The sequence below is a fragment of the Aethalodelphis obliquidens genome, unplaced genomic scaffold (assembly GCF_003676395.1).
Source record: "Aethalodelphis obliquidens isolate GAN/ISIS:26980383/991018 unplaced genomic scaffold, ASM367639v1 scaffold83, whole genome shotgun sequence".
NCBI lineage: Eukaryota > Metazoa > Chordata > Mammalia > Artiodactyla > Delphinidae > Aethalodelphis > Aethalodelphis obliquidens.
In genome coordinates, this window is record NW_020838027.1 from 6424334 (window position 1) to 6452283 (window position 27950).

Here is a 27950-nt window from a genome sequence, read left to right on the forward strand (position 1 = left end):
GAAAAGAGGTTAATGCAGAGTTGGTGATGGTGGTGGGGTGACGTGGATGCTGTCCCTCCTCGCCTCCCTCAGGTCTCCGTTGACGTCTCCTCTCCCCACCCCCGGGCATCTCGCTTCTTCATTCTCCCCATGGCCTTCTTTTTTCCCACCCCCTCTACGGCTTTCCAGCTTCCTCCCCAGCCCCCGCAGTTCCCTTGCCCCCCCAGATTGCAGTCAGGGGAAAAAGCCCTAACACCTTCTCCCAACCCTGCTCTCCGGTCCCATTGGTTCCCACCCCCACCCCCCCGCAGCACCTGCCCCCCCACCAGTCACCCGATTGGCCAGCGGCCCCATCAATCCTCGCCTGGCCGTGCTGACGTCATCCTGCAGTAGCGGGGATGGGGTGGGCATGAGAGAAAGAGCCAGGACGCGGGGCTCCAGAGCGAAGGAGAAGAAGCCACTGCCAGTCCCCCACCTCAGCCGCCCAGGTTGGGGGGCTGCTCAGGTCTGCTCTATGGACTAGGGTGGGCGGCAGGCTCCTTTCCGTCTCTGCCCTGCTGCCTGCTCTCTTCCCTCCCCTCGTTGGAGAGCCCCTGCATCCCTCCCCCAAGGTGGAATACGCGGGCTTGAGGCTCCCGGGGGAGAGCGATCGGGGCCCGGCGCTGCCCGCGCCACACCATGACCCTCCTGCTGTTGTTCCTCTTGCTCGGCTCCCGGCTCCCCTCCAGCTCCTGCAACAAAGGTGAGTGAGGCGGGGGGCGGGGGCACTGAAGGAGGGGTCTCAGGCAGGGCGGAGGGGGGCGGTCGGGGTGGGCAGGAGCCCTTAAGGCTCCCTGGCCCATGACAGGTGGTTCTTCAGACCACCTCCCTTCCCATCCGTTTTCTCAGACCTGCCGCCTTCTCTTCTCCCTCGCATCCCCCTTCCCACATCCTCCTCTCCGGTCCATCTCTACCCATGTGCTTCTCTTGCTCCCATTTGGTCCCCATTCCCATCCTGGGCTCTCTCTCTCCCCCTCCCCCAATTTCTCCCTCCTGGAGCTATCTCAGGTCTCAGAAGAACTTGCCCCTGAGGGGCGATACACATCTCTGGGCGGGTCTCCGTTTTCACCAGGGTGTGCCGGGGCTGAGGGTGTGTAGCACATCCATCTGGTTCCTCTCCATCCATCCTGGGGAGAAACTGTTCCCTGCAGCTCAGCGATTCGGAGCACGTATGTTTTGGCGTGTTCCTCTGCATCCGTAACCTTCCGTCTGCATGCAGCTGGGCCGAGGGTTACCAGAGCTGCCCTCTCTGCAGACAGCAGATAAATTCAGCTGGGTGAGGCCGTCTGAGGGACCAGGAGGGAGGGAGGGGGTGGGGGCCGAGGGCTCAAGTAGGTGGAGACGGGCAGGGAAGGGCAGAGGTGGGTGTCTGGGAGTGTTAATTGAGTGGTGAGAGGGGAAGGGAGAAGGAGAAGGGAGATGAGGTGTGGGAGGGGATGAGAAGGGGGTGGACCAGGGTCAAGGTGGAGGCCAAAAAAAAAAAAAGAGAGAGAGAGAGGAATGAAAGGGAAATCAGGAAGAACAGGTGAGGAGAGGGGGAGGGGAGAGTCCAGGAGGGAGAAGACAGGGAGCCCAGGAGTCAGTGAGAGGAGATGGACACAAGGAGAGAGTCGGGGGCCGAGAGGAAGGCAGCAGAAGGGTGGGGTGGGGCGTGAGCTGTGCGCAGCCCCTCCATCCTCGGCTCAGTCTCTGACCTCAGCCGGCTTCCGAGCCTCCTGCCACTTCCTGTGTTGGCTTCTGGGCACCATCTTGTGGCTTTCTCCTCTGCCACTAGAGAAGGGGGTCATGGTGGGTCCTCCGCGAGGAAGGGGCCGGCATTCAGATACCAGAAGGCTTTGGGGGATGTCACTGGAAGAAAGAATGGAAATCAGGATTGCTTGCTCACCATGACATACTGGGGATGACTTTCCTTTTGGAGACTCAGTTTCCCTCTGATGATATGTCTTCCTCTGCCCAGGTCTCGCTGATGGGCCATCGTGGATGTACTCTGGGAGCTTAGGGGTTGGCTTGATGGGATCCAATAGAGCAGGCCGTGGAGGTTGGCGTTGGTGAGGGGAAGGGAGCCCCTCACCAGGCTGGTGGGAGATTGGTCCTGGGGAGGAGACGTGATTGAGTTGAGTCTGGTAGCAGATGGGGAGATCTGGAGGCTGAGTGAGTCCCACATCCATTGTGGATCGGCTGGTGGCTGAAGGGAAGAGGGGTGGGGTAGGCGAGAATTAGGACTCAGCCATGAGTCTGTATAAGAGCGGGGCTCAGGGAGTGTGGGGTTGGGTGGCCTTCTGGGGGACATAGGACCGTGTTGGTTAGGAGTGTGTTCTCTGGGTGTGAGGGTGAGAAGCAGGGAGAGGATTTGTCGTGTTTCTAGGCCATTTCGATAATCCCTGAGGATGTCGGCTCTGCTCGGCCCAGCCGTTCAGCATTGATTCCTCTGCTCCATCCCTGCCTCTCTCTGTCCTCCTCCCTCTGTCCTATATATTTTCCCTTCTCTCTTTTCTCCTCTTCCCTCTCCTCTGGGAGAATGGCCTTAGGATGGGGCTTGGCCGGGAGAAGAAGGGATCAGGATTGAAATGGGGTGGTGGTGGTGGAGATGATAAACAATCAGGATCTCAGGAAGCTTCTAGTCTGCTTTTCCTAACCTCAACTCTGCCCTTAATCTATCTCTTCCCTTTTCCAGGGCCTTCTGATGGCCCACCACTGCTCCCTGAAGGCCCGGTGTCCACACTCTAGCTCTTGAAATCCCTAAAGAAAGTCTCCACCTTCTGACCAGGTTTCCCAGGGGACATGGCAGTCCCCCTCCCCCCAGGGCAGGCTGTGGCCATGGAAACTGTCTATCTTGTGACCTCCCGCAGACCCTCTGACTCCCTTCATGGCTGATTTCTTGTCCTCAGTCCTTTCTCCTGCAGGTGCTTCTGCAGGGGCTGGACAGGGTGGTGATGCTGGAGTGTGTTGTCTGGAGGTGGAGGGCCAGCTCACAGGTGCTTCCTTTCCTCTCCCTGGGGCGGGGCAGCCAACAAGCACAAGCCATGGATCGAGGCGGAATACCAGGGCATCGTCATGGAGAACGACAACACTGTTCTGCTGAACCCACCACTCTTTGCTTTGGACAAGGATGCCCCCCTGCGCTATGCAGGTAAGTGGGGTTGGGGCAGAGGAGGGCGGGTAGGATAGAGAGAAGTGGGTGGGAGGGCAGGGGCAAGGGAGGAGAGGGGAGGTCCTGGGAGGGAGAGCAGTGAGGACGTGGGGGAAGAGGAAGAAGTAGACTCTAGGAGGAAACGGGCCACAGCGAGGAACAGTGGTAAAATAAAGGGGGCCAGAGAGGAGGACGTGGGCAGGTGGGGGTCAACGCAGTCAGACTTTGCCAGGTCTCAGACCTGGGGGCTCTGAGAGGTTGCCACTCAGGGAAGCTGGTGTTGGAGCTGATTGTCTGATAATGAATGCTTTTCCATGTGCAAGAGAAGGGACAGGGGTTTGGAAGGAGAGGTGAAGTGGGAGCCTGAGGGGGGTTGGCGAGTGTGGGAAGGAGACCCTGGAGGTGGTGCAGGAGCTGCGTCCTTCCCTCCCCCTCTGGCCAGGCGAGATCTGTGGCTTCCGGCTCCATGGGTCTGGGGTGCCCTTTGAGGCCGTGATCCTGGACAAGGCGACAGGAGAAGGGCTGATCCGGGCTAAGGAACCCGTGGACTGCGAGGCCCAGAAGGAACACACCTTCACCATCCAGGCCTATGACTGCGGCGAGGGCCCCGACGGGGCTAACACCAAGAAGTCCCACAAGTGAGGACGCTCCTGTCCCCTGCCCTTTGCTGCAGGCCCCCCACCTCCTCCCAGGCCCCTCACCATCCTCTGTCCTCGCCGTCACTGACTATCTACCCCCTCCCCTCTCTGCTCCTGGGGTTTAGGGACGGGGCCTTGTCGTCCAGGAGCCTTCAGCCAAGGGGACAGAAGCACGTGGTAGAACTCAGTGGGATCTAATCTTGGCTCTGCCTCTTGTGACCTTGGGCAACTTCTTAGCCTTTCTGGATTTGCTTTTCCTTGTCTGTAAAATGGGGTGATGGTGATGCCTACTTCTTCAGGTTACTGTGGAGATGAAAGGAGATGGTTTGTATAAAAAGCAGGCGCTGCAGTGCCTGACACTGAAAGGGCTCAGTACCCGGAGTCAGGATGCTGAGAGAACGAGGAAGAGGACGGTACAGTCAGCGCACACCCACATTCCTTCCGACCGTCCAGCCGTCTGCAGCGTGTGCCACACTCACACACAGAGCATGCGCACACACAGCAGTGGGTGAGGGTGGGCAGGAGATGGCTACGGCGGGAAGAAGGCTGGGGCCCAGGGCTCCGACATCTGTTCCCAGCTCACTTCTCCTTCGAGAATGGGAGGAAGATGGGCAGTCAGGACTCCTGGGCCACTACGAGGCACTAGAGATAAACCACTCCTTGTGATGACTCAGTTTCCCATTTAGAGACAGAACCCTTGCCTCTGGGCCCTGGGTGCCAGGATCTGGGCTGGGGGCAGGGCTCCGCATGAAGGGCTTAGCCCCTCCCCAACCTCTGCTTGCCCCGGGGGAGGGGGCACGGCCGGCTTGCTCACTGCACACGTCAGATGACTTGTGACTCTGGTACAAATGCCACTTCCCTGAATGTGTTTGCTTTTAATTTGGTTTTTATTCTGCATCTTCCTTTTTTCCTTTAAGAAGGTTTATTTATTTATTTTTTGGTTGTGTTGGGTCTTCGTTGCTGCACGCGGGCTTTCTCTAGTTGCGGCGAGCGGGGGTCTACTCTTCGTTGTGGTGCGCTGGCTTCTCATCACGGTGGCTTCTCGTTGTGGAGCATGGGGTCTAGGCACCTGGGCTTCAGTAGTTGTGGCTCCCGGGCTCTAGAGCGCAGGCTCAGCAGTTGTGGCACACGGGCTTAGTTGCTCCGCGGCACGTGGGATCTTCCCGGACCAGGGCTCGAACCCGTGTCCCCTGCATTGGCAGGTGGATTCTTAACCACTGCGCCACCAGGGAAGCCCCTGCATCTTCCTTGATTATCCCATTGGATTTGACTCTCATGAAGGAATAACCGGCTGGACACAGAATCCTCTGTCTCGCGTGGCTGTCCCCAACCTATAGCATTCTGTATAGAAGTCATCAAAATGGGCCGCTGGTATCTCCTGGGGTCGTTCCTCACCCCGTACATCAGTCACCCTTTCCCCGGTGGTGCCTGTCCCTTGCTGTGCCTGGTGCCCTGGCTGGGGGGATGAGCGTGCCCACTGCCCCGGGCTCCAGGACCTGCTGGTCCTGCCTGCTCTGCTTCCCTGTCTGGACTCCTAGTTGTGGCTGACTTTTCCTCGTCCTCCTCCCGCTCTGGCACCTGCAGGGCCACCGTGCACGTGCGAGTCAATGACGTGAATGAGTTTGCCCCAGTGTTTGTGGAGCGGCTGTACCGCGCGGCCGTGACCGAGGGGAAGCTGTACGACCGCATCCTGCGGGTGGAGGCCATCGATGGCGACTGCTCCCCCCAGTACAGCCAGATCTGCTACTACGAGATTCTCACGCCCAACACCCCCTTCCTCATCGACAACGATGGTGAGCGCCTGCCACCCCAGCTGCTCCGCCCTGGGCGCCTGCGTCCCTCAGGACATCTCGGGGCTGTGCCCTCCACTTCTGTCCCTCACATCCTCATTCCTCACCCTCCTTCCCAGATGTGGAGCCTCCTTCCCTAGATTCCTTCCTCCCAGCTTCCCGCTGTCTAATTCACCTGCTGCCCTATTGGCTCACAAGTCCTCCCCAGACTTTCTCTAGTGCGCCTGACCCTCTCCATCCCCCACCCCCACCCCAGGGAACATTGAGAACACGGAGAAGCTGCAGTACAGTGGCGAGAAGCTCTACAAGTTCACGGTGACGGCTTATGACTGCGGGAAGAAGCGGGCGGTGGATGACGCTGAGGTGGAGATCCAGGTGAAGCCGACCTGTAAACCCAGCTGGCAAGGTGAGGAGCTCTGCTCTGGGACCTGTCTTGTAACCCATCTTTCACCTTGGTGTCCCTTTGCATCCCTTCTGACAACCACAGGGGTTAGGCTAGGAGTCAGGGGAGGGATATTTGGGGAAGGCTTGTAGCTGCCTACCCTGGCTGGCTATTTTCGTAGGAGCCCGAGACTGTCCGTGGATGTGGCCGGAGCAGAATGGATAGGAGGGGCTGCCTTGCCCATCTCCATCTCCACTGCCAGCTCCCTCTCACCCCTGCAGGCTGGAACAAAAGGATTGAATATGCACCAGGCGCCGGGAGCTTGGCTTTGTTCCCTGGTATCCGCCTGGAGACCTGTGATGAACCTCTCTGGAACATTCAGGCCACCATAGAGCTGCAGACCAACCATGTGGCCAAGGGCTGTGACCGTGACAACTACTCAGAGCGGGCACTGAGGAAACTCTGTGGTGGGTGTGCTCCCCTTGGCTCCCCGGGCCTGTCCCCTGTGCCCCCTACCCCCAGCCTCTGCCTGAAACTCCTCTGCCTCTTTCTTAATAATCTGTCTTGGGAATTCCCTGGCGGTCCAGTGGGTAGGACTCTGCACTCGCATTGCAGAGGGAGCAGGTTCCATCCCTGATCCGGGAACTAAGGTCCTGCAAGCCGTGCGTTATGGCCAAAACCAAAAACAGAAATACTGAATCTGTCTTACATCTTCCTTTGCCCATCCATAGATGTATATATCTGCCGGCATGTGGCTATCTCTTGTGGTCCAAAGAGCACATAAATATGTGGGTGGCAAAGATGCATAACTGTGGCCCAAGAGAGGCACCAGATACATTATGGGACAATGGCAGGGAGAGATGACGAGTTGGAGTTGAGGTCACTGGAGAGCTATTCCTAGCCATTCCTTTCTCATCTCTGAAAGGCCAGAAGAGGCGGTGAGCGTAGCTGTGGGAAATCTTTCCTTGTCCCTCTCTCCCTGCCTGCATATCCTGTTCCCCATCTGCTGCCTCTCCGCTCTGACACCTGTGCCTTTTGGGGCTCCGGCAGGCGCGGCCCCTGGGGAGGTGGATCTGCTGCCCATGCCCGGCCCCAATGCCAACTGGACGGCGGGCCTCTCGGTGCACTACAGCCAGGACAGCAGCCTTATCTACTGGTTCAACGGCACCCAAGCTGTGCAGGTGCCACTGGGTGGCACCGCTGGGCTGGGCTCCGGGCCCCAGGACAGCCTCAGTGACCATTTTACCCTGTCCTTGTGGATGAAGCACGGTGTAACCCCCAGCAAGGGCAAGAAGGAAGAGGAAACCATCGTGTGTCACACTGTCCCAAACGGTGAGCCTTCCCTAGGGCACCCGTCTGCATGTGGAGAGACTGGCTTCTGGTCCTGCCTCTGTCACCGTCCAGTCTGTGACTGTGGACGCGTCACTCCTCTCTCTTCATCTGTAAGAGAGCAGCGCTAGGCTTCGTATTGCTGTGATTTACTCCCAGCATGACAAGCTGGGATCCTACTGCTCTCAGAGTGATGGAACCCTCATCGCCCGTCTCATCTGCAGCTGCCTCATCACGCTGCATCCACGTGTAGCAGACTGCCCCCCAGACCTGCTCCCCTTAAAGCCCCCCGTCACAGCCTGAGTAATGCTGTGCCCCATTCTTCCTCTTCCACCACCCCATCCTCCTTCTTTAAGGGCTAGTGGGCTCCAGCCCCCAGGACCCCTCTGCCTTCTATGGCAGTAGCACAGCCCTCTTGAGGGGCTCAGCCTTCACATCCTCTTTCATTTCTGCCCCTTGTCTTTTTTTTTTTTTTTGCTCATCTCTCTTGACCTGAAAAGGAGTGTTGCCCATGAAGTTTGTATTAACCAAAGGACCGGTAAAGATCTGAGTGGGGGCAGGCTGGCCAGTGTCCCCCCTCAGCCAGTCAGAGTGCCCAAGAGAAGCCCGACACTGGACTCTGTGTGTGTGTGTGTGTGTGTGTGTGTGTGTGTGTGTGTGAGAGAGAGAGAGAGAGAGAGAACCTGAAGAGATGAAGAGAATCCGGCATCCCCTCCCTCCTGGTGCTTTGAAGCTTTTTTTGCCCATGCTTTGTGTTTGACCTCTGTCCCCATCCTCTGCCCTCAGAGGACGGCTTCTCTCACTACTCGCTGACCGTCCACGGCTGCAGAATTGCCTTCCTCTACTGGCCTCTGCTGGAGAGTGCCCGGCCAGTCAAGTTCCTCTGGAAGCTGGAGCAGGTGAGGCCGGAGCCAGGCTCCTGGGAAAGCTGGGTGGATGTAACTTGCTTTCAGGCGAGGGGGTCCTAGGGCAGGGGTGGGCATTTTCTGGGTTGCCCTGTGTCCCTTCTTTCAATCTCCACTTTCAGTTCCTGACTATTTTTACACCTCCCTGCCCCCCGCCCTGGCTCCGTTTTCTTGTTCTCTTTTTCCAAGGCTTGTCTCTTGCAGAAAGCACTCCTGGATTAAAAGGAAGTAGGGAACAAATTACTTCGAACACCAAACCCGACCAACCATCTTTCCCCTCTTGTTTTCTTTCATCTGTTTCTTATCTAGAACCTTACCAGTGCAGATGCCTGACTCTTAAGCAGTTAGCATGCTGTAATTGAGGAAATAAGTAATCTGAGGTACATAGATTAGGTTTGAGTCCCGCTAGGGGAACTTCCTAGCCATGAAATCTTGGTTAATGTGTTTACAACTCAGTTTTTTTTTTACGTATGAGTTGAGGATAATAAGAATTCTATATCCCAGGGTTGTTGTAGGATTAAATGATGTAATAGACCTTTATAGACTAAAAAGCAGTATATATGTGTGTGTGTGTGTGTATATTTATGTATCCATGCACATATATATATATATGTATATAAATCTCACTATTTTCATGGTTATGAGGGATAAATAAAAATGGGCAAAAAAGAAGAAAAAAGAAAAGAAAAATCTCTTGAGCCGAGAGTTGCAGCCTCTTCTTTATTCGTTCTCCCAGCTGACCACAGGGACCGTGGGGATGAACTGTGTTTCCAACTCCTTCTGTTTTTCTTGTAAGCCCCGGTGGAGTGGCTGAGTAAGCAAATGGCTGAAAAAAGGCAGGAAGTGGAAGAGAGAGAAAAAGGGGAACGAAAACCCACAAACTGGATAATTGAGGGCTGTCTCCAAAAGCTGCTTTTTGTGGCACTCTTTTTTTTATTTTTTAATTTATTTTTTATCTTTTTTAACATCTTTATTGGAGTATAATTGCTTTACAATGGTGTGTTAGTTCTGCTTTATAAAAAAGTGAATCAGTTATACATATACATATGTCCCCATATCTCCTCCCTCTTGTGTCTCCCTCCCTCCCACCCTCCCTATCTCACCCCTCTAGGTGGTCACAAAGCACCGAGCTGATCTCCCTGTGCTATGTGACTGCTGCCCGCTAGCTATCTATTTTACATATGGTAGTGTATATATGTCCATGTCACTCTCTCACTTTGTCCGAGCTTACCCTTCCCCCTCCCTGTGTCTTCAAGTCTCTCCTCTATGGCTGCATCTTTATTCCTGTCCTGTTGTGGCACTCTTCTAAAGAGATATTCTGCCATTTGCTTCTTCTGGATCTTTCTCCCACGTTGCTAATACTGGTAACATTCCTCTTTCTAGTTTTCTTTTATTTACCCTTATTTATTCAACAAAGATTTAGTAAATACCAATTCCCTGCCATTCTACTAGGTTCTGGGGATACAATGGGGTCTAAGATGGAACAAAATCTCTGCCTTCATGGAGCTTACATTTTAGTTGAGGAGATAGATTTTTAAAAAGTAAGCAGACATATAAACATGATAAATTGTGATAAATGCTGTGAAAGAAGAAGCAAGGGACTGAGGTAGAGAATAGGAGGCAAGGAGAAGGGAACTCGCTTTAGATTGGCTGCTCAGGGAAGGTCTGATAGAAGTGAAACGTAAGCTCATCCTGAAGGATGAGACAGAGCTGTGCGAGAGAGTTCCAGGCAGAGGGAAGAGCAGATGCAAAGGCCCTGAGGCAGGAAAGGGATCGAGATGTTGCAAGCACGGAAAGAGGACCAGGGAGTTAGAGCACAGTGAACAAGGGCAGAGACTGGATTTGAGGTTGGAGAGCTGGACAGTAATCAGGTGTATGGTGGACTTTGTTAGTTGGGGTCATTTGGATTTTGTCCTATAAGTCTTTTGAAGGGTTTACAGCAGGGACGTGACCTGATCAGATTTACATTGTAAGAAGATCCCTTTGTATATGTATATGTATCACTGATTCACTTCGCCGTACACCTGAAACTAACACAACATTGTAAATCAACTACACTCCAATTAAAAAAAAATCTTAAATTTTGAAGGTGCTCCTCCACCAAATTTGGGATGTATTTCTCAAATTAAAGACAAATCTTTTGGATTTCCCTGGTGGCGTGGTGGTTAAGAATCTGCCTGCCAATGCAGGGGACAAGGGTTCGATCCCTGGTCTGGGAAGATCCCACATGCCGCAGAGCAATTAAGCCCGTGTGCCACAACTACTGAGCCTGTGCTCTAGAGCCCGCGAGCCACACCTACTGAGTCCGCGAGCTGCAACGAGTGAAGCTCACACGCCTAGAGCCGGTGCTCCGCAACAAGAGAAGCCACCGCAATAAGCCCACGCACTGCAACGAAAAGTAGCCCCCGCTCGCCGCAACTAGAGAAAGCCTGCAGGCAGCAACAAAGACCCAACGCAGCCAAAAAAAAAAAAAAATTTTTTTTTGTTGCAAAAATAGGAAGGATTTTTCTAATTTTGCTTCAGAAAAGATTTGGTTACAAGTAATTTATTTAATTTGCAATTAGCTATGGTTTTTCAACAATTGTCATTTATATTTGGGAACATTTGTGAAGTGAGGAGAATCCAGTCTTTTCAAATGTAATGAGTTGTTAATGAATACTAAGTTTGACAACATTAAATTCAGTAGTGATTTAAAGATTAAAAAAAAAAAGAAGATCCCTTTGGCAACTATGCGAGGAAGGTCTCGGAGACACCTAAGAGTGTAAGTGCTCAGACGAGACTGTTGTAACAGAGAGACTGGGGACTTGAATGATTGGGTGGCAATGGAGATGGAGAAAACGGCACAGGAACTCACAGCTTTTAGTTCTGTTTGGACTCGGGATGGACAGCACCTGCTGACCGACTCCTCTTAGGAATGTTGATGCTTTTAAAGGTTTACCTGCAGAGTGGAATTTTAGGTACGAGGTTGGAGCCTTATAGATTCTGGGCAAGGATATTACTCCTTTAGCTGGGTGGGCAGCAATTCACCAGTAGGACCTGTTGATAGGACAGGCACTACGAGGGACTGTCCCCTGCCTCCCAGGAGGTGGGGCGGTGCCTTGCGTTCATTCCTGGGGATGGTGTGACTGACAGGTTCCTGCCCTTCCCCACCCCCAGGTCTGCGATGACGAGTGGCACCACTATGCTTTGAACCTCGAGTTCCCCACGGTCACACTCTATGCCGATGGCATCTCTTTCGACCCTGCCCTCATCCACGACAACGGTCTCATCCACCCGCCCCGACGGGAGCCTGCGCTCATGATTGGGGCCTGCTGGGCTGGTAAGTCCCGCCGAGCTTCTCCATGGAGGCACTAATGGTTGGGGCCTCCAGCGGCTGAGGGAGGAGCAAAAGGGCAGCCTGACCTCATGAGCTCATCGCCCTGCAGTTGGGCAGGGAGGCCGGGAAAGATCTCTTGGGGAGGAGACCACAGCCCCTCAGGTGTCCTTCCTGTTGGACTGGTCATCACCTCTGACTTGGAGGCGTTTCCTGCTCAGGCAACACCAGCATCTTTCTTTAACTTCAGTCACTTCCCACTTTGTTCCATCCCAGTGATGATGATTCCAGAGCCCATTCCCCCCCTGGAGGACGGTAACCCTGCAGAGAGTCAGCAACCTTCTAACTTTTAAGCTGTTTCTTTCATTTTTTCCTTCTGGGAGGGTGTGTGTGTGTGTGTGTGTGTGTGTGTGTGTGTGTGTGTGTTGTACCAGAGCCCTTGTGTTTCCTCAGCAGCATATTTGGAGTTTGTCTATAACAGAGGCCTGAGATAATCTCAGATATGACAAAAGGAGGGTTGGGATTCAGCAGAGAGGTTCAAGTCCTACACAGGCAGGGGCAACGCCTGGAAGACCTCCCCGTCCTCTCTGTCAATCTGGCCACACATCCCTGAGCTCACTGGCACTTTTTCTCCCCCAGAGGAGAAGAACAAAGAGAAGGAAAAGGGAGGCGACAACAGTACGGACGCCACAGCAGGTACTTGCGTGTGAGATCTGGAGGCCGGAGAGCTAGCATCCGCAGTTTAGGGCTCCGGCTCCCGCTCCAGCGTCCGCATGGCCCTACCCGGCCTCACCGTTCACCGCCTCGCCCACCACCAGGGGGCAGAGCCTCCGAGCATCGCAGCCAGGCGGGCTCGCCCGGGGGAGGGCGGCCAGATGGAGCCGGGCTGGGCGCCGGTGTCCTTTCCTGCCCACGGAGTGAAGTCGAGGGTTCTCCTGCTGGCTTTCCGCGTGGCAGAGCGCAGAGGGCAGGAGGCAGCCACGCGGCCGGGAGAGCTGGGCATCCCTGAAGCTCACGCGCATCCTTCCCGGTGCTCCCCGCATGCACCGTGAAGACCCCCTCGCGCACTCTCCTCGTTTTCTGCCTTGAGTCTCCTCTTTCCTCCCTTTGGTCCTGCTTTCCTTCTCTTTCTGCCTCTGCCGGAAGCTTTTCTCATTTCCGTGGCTTCTATTTTTCGCCCTCCGTCTCCCCCCCATCCCCGCCCACCCCCGGTTTTATTCTGTGTTCTCGCTCTGCCTTGTCCCATCTTCCCTTAGCCTCCCTTGCCGCTCATCAATCTTTTCTTCTTTTGGCTTCCACCTGGCTCCTTTCCGTCTCCCTTCTCCAGCCTGCTGCTCTTTCTCTCAGCCCCCTCTTCTTACGCCTCCTCTCACCTCTGGTCCGCCCCTGTGTTCCTGCCCTAGGAGACCCCTTGCCGATCCACCACTACTTCCACGGCTACCTGGCTGGTTTCAGCGTGCGCTCAGGTCGCCTGGAGAGCCGTGAGGTCATCGAGTGTCTCTATGCATGTCGGGAGGGGCTGGACTATAGGGATTTCGAGAGCCTGGGCAAAGGCATGAAGGTATCGCCCCTTCCTCTAGCCCCCTCCCTCCAGGCATGGCCCCTGACCCCGCCCTTCCCCACCCCCACCTCTGCTCCCTTCCTCTCCCGCCTCTGGTCGTGCTCTCAGCCCTGTCTGTGTCTGGGGCCCAGGTCCACGTGAACCCCTCGCAGTCCCTGCTCACCCTGGAGGGGGACGATGTGGAGACCTTCAACCATGCCCTGCAGCATGTGGCTTACATGAACACTCTGCGCTTTGCCACGCCCGGCGTCAGACCCCTGCGCCTCACTACTGCCGTCAAGTGAGTGTTGGGTGGGCGGGCAAGTCACGGAACAGAGCCAGACAGTGTCAGAACTCCTTGGCCTTAGGCACCACCGACGGCTAGGCACACCTCCCTCGTTTCAGGGATGAAAAACTGACCTGCCCAATTGACACAGCAATGCTGGGAGAAGAGCCTGGACCAGACTCAGATTTTCCAATAAAGGGTTCATGACTCTTCCCACTGAAGCACACCTCCAGGATTTGGGGGGTTTTAATCTCTGTGTCTCTGTGCTGATATGTAAGTGGGACAGGAGAGGGTACTGGACTGGGAGCCAGGAGACCTGATGCTAATTCTGACTCAGTACTAGTTCTCTGGATGACCTTGGGCAAAGACCTCTAGTTGCTTGATTCATCCACCTCTTGCAAGATCAGACAGGATGATCTAAGTCTGGGGATTGGCAGCCGATGGCCCCAGGAACAAATCTGGCCTGCTGCTCATTTGCATATTGTTTATGGAAATGAGCTGCTTTCACCCTATGATGGCAGGGCTGAGTAGCTGGGACAGAGACTGGTACAAAAAGTCGAAAATATTTACCGTCTGGCCCTTCCTAGAAAAAGTTTGCTGACTTTTGAGTTCTAAGTGAAGGATTCTGAATTCTTTAAATGAAAAACTGTGCATTACTTCAAGGTTTAAGTATATTAGGTATTTAAAAATACAGACTGAGAGGTCATGAAAGCCTAAGAGTTATGGACACAGAGTCTTTTACTTACTAGCTTTTTAAAAATAAATTTATTTATTTATTTTTGGCCGCATTGGGTCTTCGTTGCTGTGCGCGGCCTTCTCATTGCAGTGGCTTCTCTTGTTGCGGAGCACGGGCTCTAGGCGCGCAGGCTTCAGTAGTTGTGGTGTGCGGGCTTCAGTAGTTGTGGCACGCGGGCTCAGTAGCTGTAGCTCGCGGGCTCAGTAGTTGTGGTACACGGGCTTAGTTGTTCTGCGGCATGTGGGATCTTCCCAGACCAGGGCTCGAACCCGTGTCCCGGACATTGGCAGGCGGATTCTTAACCACTCCGCCACCAGGGAAGCCCCTTACTAGCTTTTTAGCACTGAGAAAACGCCATAGAGCAGGGATAACAATAGAATCTAACTCATGGAAGTGTTGTGAGGGTAAATGATAGCATCCAGATCAAATGCCCAGAGGAGTGCCTGTTCTGTCAACACTGGCTACTGTTATATGAAGGCATTTTCACCCCGTATTATGTTGATGGGGCAGTTTTTAGGAGCTACTGCCATCCAGTGGGTGGATCACATAATGTAAGGGTCAGGATTTCTGTGTTCCCTTCTCCCCTGCTCTGCCTCAGTTTCTCCAAAAGCTCTCTGAAGAGAAACATCTCTGACTTGTCCCTATCCTGGCATGGGTGGGTTTGGAGAGGAGAGGGCTCTGAGCCCTGGACAGTGACTGGGCATGACTGTCAGGCCTCCCAGAGCTTTGGAAGGCAGGAGCAGGGCTTTGGGGAATTGGGCTGGGGGTCCACGGTGTGGTCCTGGTGGGGAGCTGAAGGCCACGGCAGATGAGGTCACGTGGGTGCAGATCTGCGCTGAGGATGCGCCCCACCGTGTTCTAGTCAGAACTCTAGCTGTTAGAGGGCTCTCACCCAGCTACGAAGGTATGAAGGGCTTCATCCCTCAGGGACCAAGGAATGGCTTCATCCCCTTCGTAGGCTCAGGAGTCACGGCAGAGGGAGGGCTCTGTCTTCTGGCTTAGGGTGGAGCTCTGCATGGGGCAACCCCACAAGGGGGGAGTTGACACCCTCTTTGTTGACTGTCTTATTTGAATTCCTCCAACCTCTTTCCCGCCCAGGGAAGAGGCTTATCCAAGGACTGGGAACCTGACGTTGCTCCTTCAGTAGAGGGAAGGGGCCTTTTTGCTTTATGAGGTTAAGAAAGAGAGAAGTCTCATTTCTCCATTTTAGGGCTACCATGTGGTTAGTGCTACCCTAACACTTCCTTGAGGTTGAAGGAGAAAATATAGAGGGGTGTGTGTGTGTGTGTGTGTGTGTGTGTGTGTGTGTGTGTGTGTGAGAAACAGGGAGAGACCGATACCCAGCGGCGCCTTCCTTCCTGTGATGCACATGCTTGCCCTGGTCCATGTGGCTTCCCCAGCCTCCAGTGTTCAGTGCTTGGACCTCTGTCCATTTAAAGCCAGATTTATGCAGCCATTCAGTCAATGCAGGTTTCCCCTAAGTTGTCGTTGTTTCTTTTTAATCTCTTGGATTCTTGGAAAGCTCATCTGGCTACCACATCCTTTTCTCTAGCTTTGTTCTCTTTCCGTAGCTCTTGAATTTCTTCCTGCTTGTTGTAAGCTCCATCTAGAAGTTCTGCCAGCACCTCAGACAAACGAGCTAAAGCTTAATAATGAACTTCGATGCTGAACTAGCGCCTCCCCCTGAATTCTCGGCTTCTGTAATGGTGTCTCTGTCCTTGCAGTTACCCCGGCTTGCAGCTTCTGAATCGCCTTTGATTCCTCCGTCTTTATCCTCCACACCCCATCGGTTACCAGGTCACCTAGATCCCGCTCTGCGCCCATGTCTGGCATCTGTCTCCTCTTTTTCCATCTCCAGCAGCTCTCATTACCTCTCATCGGGTCTATTGCTCTAGCCTCCTAACTAGTGGACTATCTCTAGTATTCTAACTTCAGTTCAGTTTCTACCCAGAGGCTAGGTTAGTGATCTGAAATCAGAATGTCCACCCTCACACTTCCCTGCTGAAGAAGACATCCATGGTTCCCTCCTGCCCACTGCACAAAACTTGCGCTCAAAGCCCATGACCATCTGGCCCAGCGTTTCCTGCCTCACGTTCCTCTACTCCCCTTCGTGCATTCCTCACCCTCCACTCTAGGGTCAACTTTCTGCCCTCCTCCAAAGGCTAGCTCACTTGCTACTTCTCTTGATTATTCCTACCCTCCCTTGCCAAATGCCCCACTCCCATCCTTAGCCAGAAACAACCTCTCCCACTCCGAACTCTCGTGGGTTTGTGTGATGGTGACCACGTTGGCTCTTGTTTTAAGGTTTGCGTGCCATTTCTAATCTCTTGACCAGTTCATTAGTGTCCTTCGGGTCTGGACCAGCCCCCTAGTACCTTTTGGGTCCCCTTTGGATCACCCATCACAGTGGGAGTGTCTGTTGGAGTCTGTGCTTCCAGAGTTAGCTGGGGTTGTTTTCCAGGAGGCTTTGATCCGGGTCTCGCTGGACGACTGTGCAGACTGTCTCAGGTCCTGCTCCTTCTGGCACAGGAGCTCAGCAGACTGTGGGTCTGGTATTTTCAGGGGCTCTGCGTTCATGGAATCCGCTGAGGTTACACCTTCTCCCTCTGGCTACAGTAGTCAAGCTGGGCCTGCTCGGTAGTGTGTGTGATAGTCCTTTCAACAAAATCATTTCTGTTAGCCCGGGTGTGTGGACCACAGGCCCTGCTCTGGAATTACCACCTCCCCTGTGAAGACTGCTTGTTCAAGGGCCACTTCCTTTTTTTTTTCGGCCGCGCCGTGCACCTTGCAGGATCTTAGTTCCTTGACCAGGGTTTGAACCTGGGTCCGGGACAGTGAAAGTGTCACGTCCTAACCACTGGACCACCAGGGACTTCCAAGGGGGCACTTGTTTACAAATAAATTCGACTCATGCAAACCCACGTGGTGGCTGTGGTTTAGTGGAAGAATCGTGGACTTGGAATGAGAAGAATGGGTTCAAGCCTGGCCCGGGACACATATTTCTTATGTGGCCAAGATGCTTGACCCGAGAGCTTTGGTTTCTTATCCCTATTGCAACAGCAGCCACGGAAGGTTAAATGAAAGTATGTGGACAAAATGCTTCACAAAGCAGAAAGCACTCTGAGAATTACTGATTGGCTGGAGGCAATCCTGGGAGCGTGTTCCCCGAGAAGCTGTGCTGTTGTTGGTTTGGGCCGGCTCAGTCCTCTAGGGAGGGTTTGTCTGGTACCAGGATCAGCGAGGCTTCATGGGATGGTGGATGCAGGTCCAAGATGGTCAGATTAGCTCACCTACTGAAATGTGTTTCTCTGATGCTGGAGGGGATGAATTGGAGACACTCCAAGCAGGAGGACATCCTTTTTTTTTTTTTTTTTTTAATTCACGTATAGTTGGTTCACAGTGTTGTTGTAATTTCTGCTGTACAGCATGATTCAGTTATACATACATATATGTGCTTTTTAAATATTCTTTTCCATTATGACTTATCATAGGACATTGAATATAGTTCCCTGTGCTATACAGTAGGACCTTGTTGTTTATCCATTCTATGTATAAAAGCTTACATCTGCTCACCCCAGCCTCCCACTCCATCCCTCCCCCAACCCCCTCCCCCTTGGGAACCACCAGTCTGTGCTCTACGTCCGTGATTCTGTTTCTGTTTCATAGAGAGGTTCGTGTTGTATTTTAGAGTCCACATATAAGTGATATCCTATGATATTTGTCTTTCCTTTCTGACTTATTTCACTTAGTAGGATAATCTCTAGTTGCATCCATGTTGCTGCAAATGGCATTATTTTGTTCTTTTTCTGGCTGAGTAATATTCCATCGTATATATGTACCACATCTCCTTTATCCATTCGTCGATGGACAGTTAGGTTGCTTCCATGTCTTGGCTATTGTGAATAATGCTGCTATGAGCACAGGGATGTATGTATCTTTTTGAATTATAGTTTGGAGGGCATCCTTTGATATGCTCCCCACCCCCCCCCCCCCTTTTTTGTTTGATATTTTTTTCTTTTTTTTTTTCTTTTTTTTTCGGTACGCGGGCCTCTCACTGTTGTGGCCTCTCTCATTGCGGAGCACAGGCTCCGGATGCACAGGCTCAGCGGCCATGGCTCACGGGCCCAGCTGCTCCGTGGCATGTGGGATCTTCCTGGACCAGGACACAAACCCGTGTCCCCTGCATCGGCAGGCAGACTCTCAACCACTGCGCCACCAGGGAAGCCCTGTTGTTGAATATTTTTTGACACGTATCTACCAGATATTGTACTGAAACACACTTTTTTTTTTAACATCTTGGGTGAAGAACTATGTATGTATATATATTTCTGTAAGTTCAGTTTGTAAAATACTGTTTGATAGATGTTCCATGGTCTTGGGGGTAGGGCATTGGTGATGTCATCATCCCCATAGGTCAGGGCTGCCTAACCTTCTGTCCCTGGCCCTTCCCTGCAGTGGTATCCTCCCTGGAAAGGGTATCTCCCCCTCCAGCTTTGCTATGGGGGTGATGGTCGTGCAGAGACACTATCCCCCATTCTTCCCCTTTCCCTCCCTGACACAGGGTGCTCTCTGTAGAGGTGGAGGCCCAGAGTGGTAGTCAGAATATAGATTATAAGGGAGGGGATGATGGGGTCACAGGCTGCCTCTCTCCCTCTTCTCATATAGGTGCTTCAGCGAAGAATCCTGTGTCTCCATCCCCGACGTGGAGGGCTACGTGGTGGTGCTCCAGCCTGATGCCCCTCAGATCCTGCTGAGTGGCACTGCTCATTTTGCCCTCCCAGCTGTGGACTTCGAGGGACCCGAGGGGGTCCCTTTGTTCCCTGATCTTCAAATCACTTGCTCCATTTCTCACCAGGTGGAGGCCAAAAAGGACGAGAGTTGGCAGGGCACAGGTAAGGGTGACCTCAAGGAGTGATAGTGTCCAGAGAAGGGGTCCGTGTCTGGAACCAGAGTGAAGGAGAAGCTCTGGGGCTGGCCATGAGAGCGACAACATCCCTCATTCACTTTTCTAGAACCACTGACTGTTAGGAACGAGAGCCAGCGGGAGACCCCCGGGTGTCAGAAGGTTGATGGGTAGTGACGTTGTTGACAATGATGCTGGCAGCTCTCAGGGGATGACCCCGGGAGGGGAGGAAGCGTGGCCATGAGGTGGGCCCTTCAGCTCTGACCCACATCCTGACTGCCTCCTGTCCAGTGACAGACACACGCATGTCGGATGAGATCGTGCACAACCTGGATGGCTGTGAGATTTCTCTGGTGGGGGATGACCTGGACCCCGAGCGGGAAAGCCTGCTCCTGGACGTGGCGTCCTTGCAGCAGCGAGGCTTGGAGCTCACCAACACGTCTGCCTACCTCACCATTGCCGGTCAGTGGGGCCCAAGAACCTGTCCTCTTTCCTTGGGTGCGCCCCTCCCCATGGTCAAGTCTCTGGGAAACTCAGAGGGTCCTCCTTCCAGGCTCAGGGATGTGGCCAAGTGCCCCCTTGCACCTTCCCTGCCTGGAATGTCCTCTGGCTTTCGGATTGTCCCTAGAGGTGGTGGCTGGGGTTGAGGCTCCTGATGGTTCTTTCCCAGCTTCTCTCTCCATCCCAGCTCACCTCCACTTTGGTCTCCACTCTTCTTTGGCTCAGTCTCTGAATAGCTTTCTTTTTTTTTAAAGTTATTTATTTATTTTTGGCTGCATTGGGTCTTCATTGTTGCTGCGCACGGGCTTTCTCTAGTTGTGGCGAGCGGGGGCTACTCTTTGTTGCGGTGCGCAGGCTTCTCACTGCGGTGGCTTCTCTTGTTGTGGAGCATGGGCTGTAGGCACGTGGGCTTTGGTAGTTGTGGCACACAGGCTCAGTAGCTGTGGCTCGCGGGCTCTAGAGCGCAGGCTCAGTAGTAGTGGCGCACAGGCTTAGTTGCTCTGTGGCATGTGGCATCTTCCCGGACCAGGGATCGAAGCGTGTCCCCTGCATTGGCAGGCGGATTCTTAACCACTGTGCCACCAGGGAAGTCCTCTGAGTAGCTTTCTAATCCTCTAGCCGTTTGGTACTTGCCCTCTTCTCTGTCTTGCGTCTCACTAATCTCATGGACACAGCACAGCTTTAAGTCTAGTGCTCATCTCTTACCATCTGGTGGTAATGATTTGTTGGTAGCTTCCCAGGGAAGCCTCATCCTCTCTGAAGGACGCTCCATCAGGGAGAATAGAAGATGAGGCGGTCAGTTCCTTCCTGTTTCCGTTCCCTTCCAGAGCCTCACCGAGAACTTCTGTGTTATCCTCTCTCCGTTTCCCCCCTGCTGCCACCTCCCTCTGTCCTGCAGGGTGTTCCTATTTCCTTCTCTCCATCCCTCCTCCCAGCTCTCAGAGGAGGGCGGAGGCAGAAATGGAGCCTCGGTTACTCTATCCCAGTCAGTCGGAGCTGGTGGGGATGCAGGGGAGCGTCTCTCCATCTGAGAACTCGGGTCGCACCCCTGTTGAGGGGTGGCAGCTGGTGGGAGTCTGGGAGAGAGACTCCAGGCCTCTTCGCTGGCTCCTGCCCTGAGCTGCCTCCTGGTCGCCAGGGGTGGAGGGCATCACTGTGTATGAAGAGATCCTGAGGCTGGCTCGTTACCGGCTGCGACGCGGGGCTGCCCTCTATGCCAGGAAGTTCCGGCTTTCCTGCTCAGAAATGAATGGGCGTTACTCCAGCAATGAATTCGTCGTGGAGGTACCCAGAGTCCCCTTCCTTCCACAGCCAACCCCGCTGGCGAGGAGCCGGGGTGGGATGGACTGAACCTGCTGGTGCGTGGGGATGGAAATTGCAGCCCAGGGGACTCCTGGCCCCGGTGGGGAAGCTGGAGGGCAGCGGGGGAGAGCTGGGCCCTCGGGGGCTGGAGGAGGGCCGGGGAGAAGCGAGCGTGCCCACTGAGCCTGCCCTCGCCCCAGGTCAGCGTCCTGCACAGCGTGAACCGGGTCACTCACCCCAGCCACATGCTCAGCTCCCAGCAGTTCCTGCACCGAGGTCACCAGCCCCCACCTGAGATGGCTGGACACAGTCTGGCCAGCTCCCACCGGAACTCCAGTACGTAAGGCTGCGTGGGTCCAGCCGGGCGGGTGGGTGGAGGGAGTGGGTGGGCACGAGCGTCCTCCCCTCCACCACTGGGCCGTGGGGGTGGGGTGGGGGGAGGAACGGGGTGGAGCCATGGATTCTGTTCCCTGTGGAACTTGACTTAGTTGACGGCCGTGATCCAATCCCTTTATCCCCCAGATGATTCACTTTGCCTAGTGGAGAGTCCGAGCCTTGGGTCATCACAGGGGCACTCATGCCTGGGATCATGGTCAGTGTGGGTTTAGCCTTTGTTGTTCCTGCTGCCCTCCCCCAACAATATCAAGTTAGCCCTGGACCTAGGGATCCTCAATAGTGAAGCTACCAAGTATGTATTAAGCACCTACTGTGTACTAGCACTGTCCACAATACAGTTAAGAATACAAAATTTATAGGATAGATACAGTTCCTATCCTCAAGGAGAAAGTTGGTGCTATTGCGTGTGTAATTATGTGCTAACTATAAAGTCATAAGACTGTTTCTAAAACAAAATATGCAAACACGCCAAGTATTACATCCAGCTGGAGCGCTGCCCTTCAAAGCAATCTCATTCCCTGGCCATGATTGTTTACTAGTGATGCAGTTTTTAATTCACAATTTAAGAGTTACTTAATTATAGAAAAACTAGAAACTGTAAGTATAAAGAAGAAAAGTCAGCCATAATTCCACCACAATTGGCCATTGTTAATATGGTGTTATTATTATGTGCCAACTTTTGTCTGTGCCTGTAATTTTTTTTTCTTTTAACAAACTTGGGATCAAACTATTTTGTAACCTAATATTTACACCTAATATTATAAAATGAGTCTTCTCCCCCATTGTTAAAGACTGCAATGATTCTGAAGTTGCTGGAAGTGATTTTTGGAATCCCTTCTGAGAATTGCTTTCAAAGTCAATTTATGAGATGCATTTATTTTTGTTCCTTTTGGTACACACCTTGCCTTTGGCCCAGTTCAGTATTACCCGACTTCAGCATCCACTTTTGTCAGAGTTGGCTCTGTGTTTGTAAACATAAAACCAACTCTCAAAGGGCAGAGATTTGTCACTTTTTTAAAAAGTCAAAAGGCGTATCTCAGGCTCTGAAGGCAATTCCCTAAAGAGTTCCAAAAATGCTTTCTTGGGAGGTCATGGTCACTGAACCCTACCCTGAAAGGACAGCTCGCACATCAACCATGTAATCGGAAGAATAATGAACACATCGGTGTGCCAGGCACCCTGCCCGTGGGCTTTATACCTATTAACCCAGTGAATCATTACAGACAAAAGATGGAATAGGTACTAGAATTATCCCCTCTAAAGGCAAAGAAATGGAGGCCCAGAGAGGTTAAGTACCTTATCCAAGGTCACACAGCTAAAACACGGTGGAGCCAGGATTCGAATCCAGGCAGCAGGATTCCAGAGCCCGTGCTCTAACCATCACCCTCTATACCCTGTCCATTTATGTTTGATGCTTTAAAAAAAAAGTCTCGTTACTTTATAGTTGCACCTAATTTGGGGGAGCTCCTTAGGGCTTCCCAGTATGTCTTTGACTGAGGCTAGCTCCCTGGTACCCCCGGAGTTCAGTCTGTTTTCCTCTCCTTGGGCAGTGGCCACCACTGCACTGTCTCTTGTGTTTCCCTTTCCCTGGGGCTGGCTCCCTTCATCCTTGCTCTTTCTGAAAACAACTGCAGACGCCTTTTTAAGTGTTCTTCCTGTGATTCCTACAGCAAAGCAGATGGAAGTAGGTGTGAGGAGGGAGTGTAAGGCGTAACCAAGTTGCAAAGGTTCTAGGAAGCTTTAGAGGTGTGTGAGTGAACTAAACCTGTTTTTGTTAAATAGACTTTTGGGGCCAAAACTCCCTAGCTCTTCCTCCAGTTCTTTCACTGGGAATCATCCCACTCAGCCTCTTCGGGGCTGGATACTGGGTTCTGCCACTCAGATTAGGCTCAAGGCGCGTCCAGGTTGGCGTTGCTGCTGGGCTCGGTAAGTCTCTCACCCTTGTTTTCTCTGCTTGCTCTGAGATCCCACCTGAGAGCGGCAGCCTGCTTTTGCCTTTTCCCCTGACTTTGGCCTGAGTAGGACACAGAGTTCATAGTTCACCTGAGGGCCCTGGTGATTGACATCTCCTGAGCTTATCAGGAGATCCATTTCATCAAACCTGTTCTATGTGCCCTTCCTGACTCTTCAAGGTGTTCTCTCCCTTTCCCCTCCCTCCCAGCCCCAAGAGTGGAGTTACAGGATTGTGGTTTTGCAATTTCAAATTACTCTGACCATGCAAAAGAGCAAGAGATAGAATTCCCTCCAACGAGACAGGGGCTTCATTTCTCTGAAGCTCCCAAGTGCATGAGGAAAGAGAGATCAGTGTGAACCAGGACAGTCAGCCGGGGAAGGTCCGGTGGTGCATTCAGACCTTGAGCTTGGACCTTGAAGGGTAGAAGCGTAGATGGACGTGAGGGAGAATGAGAGTTTGAGAACTGAGGGTGGGTGGGTGGTATGGGGGAGCTGTGTTTAGGGAGAACGAGGCTGTCTGAGAAGGGTAAGATGAGCGATGAAGACAACATTTATCCAGTCTTCCCAAATGTTGGTGCACATCACAATCGCCTGGGGAACAGTAAAAACGCTTGGTGCCTAGGCCATACCCAGACCAGTCCAATCAGAAGGTCTGGGGTCGGGGGCCAGGTATCAGGGGAGTTTAAAGATCCGCAGGTGATTCCAACGTGCAGCCAAGTTTGGAACCATTTCCCAGTTTGTTACCTACATGTATCCGAGACTTTGCGGAAAGACCTGCAGTGCGATAGGATACAAATAGAAAATGAAATTGGAAGCGAGGAGGAAAGGACAATGAGGAAGGAAGACGATGAAGCCAAGGGATAAGTCAGTTCATAAAATACCTGCTGTGAGATGCTGGGACGTTGCTAGAATGGCCAGCATTTGGACTCTGAGCTTCCTCGTAGCTGAAGCAGAAGGGAAGCTGAGCAGTTAGGAAAGTCCTAGGATGGGACCAACCAGTGCTTCAGGAGAAGCCCGGGGACCCAGAGCGGAAGGACGTTTCTCTCTAGGCTCTTCAGAAAGGGGGCTCCACGTGGGGCTGTGGACAGGGCTTCAACCCTGTCTCACAATCACACGGAACCAGGAGTTTCACACGGGCCACTGGCTAAAACTGAAACACCCCTTCGTGTTGTCCTTGGAGGTCATTCAAGGCCAGAATCAACTGCTTGGGTCTAATGTAGAAAGAAAGGTTGACGGTACTTCCTAAACTCTTGATTTTTGTCTGTAACTAATTTAAAAATCCTCCCATCTCCCTGGCCTCCTGGCTGATTAGAAACTAACCATACTTGTCTGCCTGCAGATAGAGGGTCTGCCTTTTGTCTTTCTTGTGGTCATTTCTTATTCCAGGCAGTCAACTTGTCACTTCCGTCACCAGGCCAGGGGCTCAGAGGAGCAAATGCATTTGATTAAGACACAGAACAGCAGCTTTGGCTCGTCATCACTGTGCCCCTAGAGCGAGTTCACCTGCTATGGCCTCCACTCTGAGGAGGGGTTTCTGCTCCTTCTAGAGCCTGGGCTTAGCCACAGGGGCATTCTGCTGGTGGGGTCACTGCCCTCGGATCTTGCCCACTGACACGAAGACGCGGGAGGGGCTGTTGCCTACAGAGGAGCAGAAAGGGCAACTCTGCCTCCCCCGTCTCTTCCCCCATCCCCAGACAGTTGAGAAATTCTCATCCAGCCAGGCCTGTCTCTCCCCGGAGCCAGTGCCCGGGGGCCCACCTGGCCTGCTCAGCAGAGTCAGCTCTCGTTGGCCCCAGGTGGGCTATGGGTCAGGTCAGGCTGGGGACCGACCTGGCAGAGCGCCGTCAGGGCGGCCTCAGGGAGGGGTGAGGGTAGTATGGCTACTCAGGTGGGGGTGCTCCCACACCTGGGTGGCTCTGGAGCGCGTGGCAGCGTGTGTGTGCTGCTGGAGGATGGGTGTGCCGCAGGGGTGGGGAGCTCCCTGCGCTCTGCTCTGTCTTTCAGCATGTGAGTCTTAGAGGCTGTGGGTAAATTCGTGTGTGTGTGTGCATGTGTGTGTGTGTACAGGAGGTGGGCAAGGCTGTGCTCACGGCTGTTGGCTCTGTGGCCCTCAGGGCCCAGGTCTGTGGCGTTTACACCTTCCTGCAGGGGTTCTCCTGGTCTGCCCAGCTGGCGGGGAGCTGGGTGGCACTGCACGTGTGGCTCTCCTGTGCCTTGGTGGAGACCCTCAGGCGCGTCCCTTTGATGCTGCCGTGCGAGCAGGTCTCCAGGTGGCTGGTGTGGGCAGCTGTGCAGGCCGGCAGAGGCCCGGTGCAGGTGTGGGGCACGGTGAGCCCGGTCCAGCTGGGTGCCCACACGCTCTTCCTGGGCGCGTACCTGCGCCTGCATGTCTGCTTTGCTGCCATCAGCTCTAAGGTCCGAGTGAGGGTCCACTCGCCCTTCTGCGTCTCACTGCCCTTCAGAGTCCACGGCCCCCTGAGCCCGGGCTTCAAAGTGAGGCTGCGGGCCCAGAGGCTTGACAGGGCCGAGGGGGAGGTGGGTGTACCCCAAGGGGAGCAGAGGCCCCAGGTGTCCAGGAGGCTCGAGCCCGCAAGGAGATGGGAGGTGTTACTGAGCAGGGGTGAGCTCTGTCCAGGTGGGCGCGTGAAGGGGCTGCTCTCTGTGCCCTGGACCTGTGCCCAGCTTGGGTGCCAGGCCACGCTTGGAGCTTGCTCCTCCTATTACGATGCAGGAGAAAGAACATTCTCTCCTCTTGCACTGTCAAGCCTGTGTGGCCGCCTCTCTCCTTTCCCCGCTGGACTCTGGGGACCTCCCTCCTGGACTACGTGGTCCCTGGGGAAGGCACAGGCAGAAGGACCCGGCAGGGCCCAGGCCTTGCCCTCTGTGCGCTGAGAACAGGGCTGCTCAGGACAGCGTTGGGCTGGGAGCCCTTCTCTTCCCCCTGCCCTGGCCTCCTCTGCAGATCTCCCTCCCTCAGGCTCTCTGTCCCTCCCCGTCTCCGCCCTTCCCCGGGGGGAGCTCTACTTTTCCTCCAGCTTCTGCAGGGCAGACCCCTCTTCTGGGCCATCATGGACCCTGCCTTCTGCTCGGGGACTCCCTCTGCCCAGGCCCCCGACTCCGCCCCTGAGCGGAGTGTGCTCAGGTGCGCCTGGCTCTCCCCGCAGTGGTCCCGAGTGCTGCGACCCTCATCATCGTGGTGTGCGTGGGCTTCCTGGTGCTCATGGTCGTCCTGGGCCTCGTGCGCATCCACTCGCTGCACCGCCGTGTCTCGGGGGCCGGCGGGCCCCCGGGGGGCTCCAGTGACCCCAAGGATCCCGACCTCTTCTGGGATGACTCAGCTCTCACCATTATCGTGAACCCCATGGAGGTGCGCGGGGGCGGGGGGGCGGGGCGTGTCGGCAGCGTCGGGGCGCAGCTGGGGCGCACTGCCAGCATGCGGACTCCCGCTGAGCTCCCCCTCTCCCTGCCGTCCCCAGTCCTACCAGGGCCGGCAGACCTCCATGGCGGGCGCTGCGGGCAGCCAGCAGGAGGACGAGGACAGCAGCGACTCCGAGGCAGCCGACTCGCCCAGCAGCGACGAGAGACGCATCATCGAGACCCCCCCTCACCGCTACTAAGGCCTCCACCCCTCCCCAGACAGAGAGAGGATTCCGCCCTGGTGAGACAGACACCCCCCCGAAGAGAGAGGAGGACACGCTGAGAGAAGAGAGACCCAGAGGGAGCAGCTCTTGGAAGAGTCATCCTTTAATCTCAGAACCCCGTGGCCCTACCGGAGCCCACCCCCTCCCCCTCTCCCCTAGCCCCCCCCCCCACGAGCCCCTGGGCTCCCCCCCCCCCCCCCCCCCCCCCCACCCCCGGGGTGGGAGACTGGCAGGCAGCCGGCTCCTTCGCTCACCCCTGTCTGTCTCTCCCCATGCCGGCCACGCGCTGTATGGGTTGTAGGGCGGACTGAAGGAAACCCTGTACCCTGCCCCTGCCTACTCTCCTGTCCACGGAGACCCCCACCAGACCCCCAGCCGGGCCTTCCCTGCTTCTCTTATGAGCCCGCCTCTCTCCATTTCCTTCTGGGGATCCCTGCTTCTCCTCCTGGCCCCCTTCCCTCCTCTCCTTGCCTGAGGTCCTACGGCCCCTGCCCTTCCTACAGGACCCGGCTGTGGCTGGCTTGTAGGGGCCCCGGGTGTATTATATATAATGTATATTTTTTCATGTCGTCGTGAGCGCAGCCCCTGTGTTCCGTGTGCAGCTCACAGCCTCGTGTGCGTGTGGCATCGTCACGTCTTGGGGTTAGGGTAGGGATGGGTGTGCTGAGGAAGGGGACACACCCTAGGGTTTTCAAATAAAACAACCAGAAAAAAGCTCGGTGAGCTGCCTCTGGCCTGGCTGATCCCCGGTGGGCGCTGTGCGGGTGGCAGCTCTGGGGTCTCGGGCCCCTTCGGCCTCTGAGCTGAAGTAAGGGGCAGGGCTGGTTGTTTCCCACTGTCTCCTTCCCTCAGCACCTGTGGGAAGAGTATAGACAACTGAGGGAATGCCGCAGACTCTGGATCTTTGTGGGGGACATTGTCAACCCCTCCCCATCTCTTGGAAGTTTCCGCCTGGGGGGCTGGGGCAACTCCCCATCTCTTGGAATTTTCAGGCTGGGGTGCCGGGGCGCCCTGCCCGCGGAGTCTAGGGAGAGAGTGCAGGCAGCCCTGCTATTTGTTTTTTATAAATTTATTTATTTATTTATGGCTGCGTTGGGTCTTCGTTGCTGCGCACCGGCTGTCTCTAATTGCTGCGAGCTGGGGCTACTCTTTGTGGCGGTGCGTGGGCTTCTCATTGCAGTGGCTTC

The 27950-nt window shown here is 54.4% G+C and overlaps 2 protein-coding genes across 2 annotated transcripts; both read left to right on the plus strand.

The window, feature by feature from the left end:
• Positions 1-52: 52 nt before the first annotated feature.
• CLSTN3 (calsyntenin 3) lies at positions 53-27820 on the plus strand. Its single transcript, XM_027093333.1, has 18 exons — positions 53-721; positions 3026-3148; positions 3591-3786; positions 5371-5579; positions 5833-5982; positions 6240-6425; positions 7009-7290; positions 8074-8186; positions 11349-11511; positions 12145-12201; positions 12909-13066; positions 13198-13346; positions 18733-18959; positions 19262-19432; positions 20610-20755; positions 20974-21109; positions 26287-26489; positions 26599-27820. The coding sequence occupies exons 1-18, from the start codon at positions 658-660 to the stop codon at positions 26737-26739; spliced, it is 2874 nt and encodes a 957-aa protein (XP_026949134.1). The 5' UTR covers positions 53-657; the 3' UTR covers positions 26740-27820.
• Positions 23573-26147, plus strand: LOC113612981 (uncharacterized). Its single transcript, XM_027093335.1, has one exon. It carries the CDS (start codon positions 25172-25174, stop codon positions 26012-26014), a length of 843 nt encoding a protein of 280 aa, XP_026949136.1. The 5' UTR covers positions 23573-25171; the 3' UTR covers positions 26015-26147.
• Positions 27821-27950: the final 130 nt, after the last annotated feature.